The sequence below is a fragment of the Crocuta crocuta genome, unplaced genomic scaffold (assembly GCF_008692635.1).
Source record: "Crocuta crocuta isolate KB4526 unplaced genomic scaffold, BGI_CrCroc_1.0 scaffold943, whole genome shotgun sequence".
Classification (NCBI taxonomy): domain Eukaryota; kingdom Metazoa; phylum Chordata; class Mammalia; order Carnivora; family Hyaenidae; genus Crocuta; species Crocuta crocuta.
Genome location: NW_027528208.1, coordinates 724836 through 726603, shown reverse-complemented (window position 1 = coordinate 726603; position 1768 = coordinate 724836). Strand labels below are relative to the sequence as shown.

Genomic DNA, 1768 nt, shown 5'->3' with positions numbered 1-1768 from the left:
CTATTCCCCTGAAGTTCTTCCTGTGGGATAACCTCCCAGCACGTCTGCTCCTGGCTCTCCCACCTAACTTTCATCACACTGAACAGGGTTGATACCCCTCATTGTCACCAACCTAATATTTTAGATGCACGACATTGTAGTCTGTGTGCTTCCTCTGATCCCCATGGGCCAGAGGCACTTAGTTTCTTTTTATTTTTTTAAAATTTTAATTTATTAGTTATTATTATGTTGAGAGAGAGCAAGCACGAGTGCACAAGTGAGCAAGGGGCAGAGAGAGTGGGGGAGAGAGAGAATCCTACAAGGGCCAGAGAGAGAAATGGAGCTCACCCAAAGTGGGGCTCGAATTCACCCCATTGCAGGGCTCAAACTCATGAACCCATGAGGTCATGACCTGAGCCAAAGTCCAATGCTTAACTGACTGAGCCACCCAAGTGCCCCTAGGCACTTAGTTTCTTGTTCACTTAGTACTGCCTGTATCCATTCAAAAACCGCATTGAGCTTCTTTGTATCAGGGACTGTGCTAGGCCCTGAGGATACCAGAGGCACAAAACAGACAAAAATCACTGATCTCCTGGATCTGATATTTTAGTGGAGGCAGACAGATCATAAACAAGGTAAATAAGTGAAGTCTGGGTGATTATGGGGAGTGTGGTGGAGAAAAATCAAGAATAGAAGATGAGGGGAGGGCGCCTGGCTGGCTCAGTTGGTAGAGCATGCAACTCTTGATCTCAGGGTCATGAGTTCAAGCCCCACATTGGGTATAGAGCTTACTTTAAAAAAAAAAAAGAATAGGGGCTCCTGCGTGGCTCAGTTGCTTAAATGTCCAACTTTGGCTCAGGTCATGATCTCACCGTTCGTGGGCTTGAACCCCACATCAGACTCCACACTCACAGTTTGGAGCCTGCTTGGGATTCTTGCTCGTGCGCTCGCTCTCTCTCTCTCTCTCTCTCTCTCTGCCCCTCCCGAACCCATGCTTTCTCTCTGTCTCAAAATAAATAAATAAGCTAAAAAATCATAGATGAGGGCGGAATGTTGGTGAGGGTTACAACTCAGGGTGAGGAGGGGGGCCACAGGGCCGGCCTGGACTGACAAGGAAACATTTGAATAAAGAGCCTGAGGAGGTGAGGCAGGAGCCATCTGGGGATCTGGGGAAGAGTGTTCGAGGCGCAGGGCAGAGCCAGGCTGGAGGCCCTGAAGTGGGAGTGGTTTTCCATGTTCTAGGAACATTAAGAAGCCTGTGTGGCTGTAGTGACAGGAAGCCGAGGGGTGTAGACAAGAGAAGCAGTAAGGGATCAGGTCAGAGAGGGCCTCTTGGGTTCGTGGTGTGATGGGGTACCATTGGAATGTTCCAGGCAGGGAGTTTCCATGTGAGCATTCTATACCCTTGATGTACAACCCCCCTTCCAGATCTAGGCCTACAGCGGGGTGTTCTGCCTAGTGCAATCCTCCCTCGGCTCCTGAGAGACCCCCATCTGCAACCGCCCCTTCTTTCCTCCCCCTTGGGCCCTGCAGGGAGATGCGCTGGAACAAGGGCACCATCCTAAAAGCCTCTGTGGATTATATCCGCAAGTTGCAGAAGGAACAGCAACGCTCTAAAGACCTGGAGAGCCGACAGCGATCCCTGGAGCAAACCAACCGCAACCTGCAGCTCCGAATTCAGGTTTGGGAGGACAAGGCAGTGACAGAGGTTGGGCGGCGGAGGGGGGCTTCCTGCAGGCAGAGGCAGAGGAAAAACAGGCCAGGATTTTCCTGGCATGCTTGGGGGATC

The 1768-nt window shown here is 51.0% G+C and overlaps 1 protein-coding gene across 3 annotated transcripts in view; it reads left to right on the top strand.

The window, feature by feature from the left end:
- TFE3 (transcription factor binding to IGHM enhancer 3) overlaps window positions 1-1768 on the top strand; it is an 11512-nt gene that overhangs the window by 7119 nt on the left and 2625 nt on the right. For all 3 annotated transcript variants that reach the window (XM_077752960.1, XM_077752958.1, XM_077752959.1), the window contains one exon: window positions 1513-1660. In XM_077752960.1, coding sequence (XP_077609086.1) covers window positions 1513-1660 — 148 coding nt within the window. The remainder of the gene's footprint in view (window positions 1-1512; window positions 1661-1768) is intronic.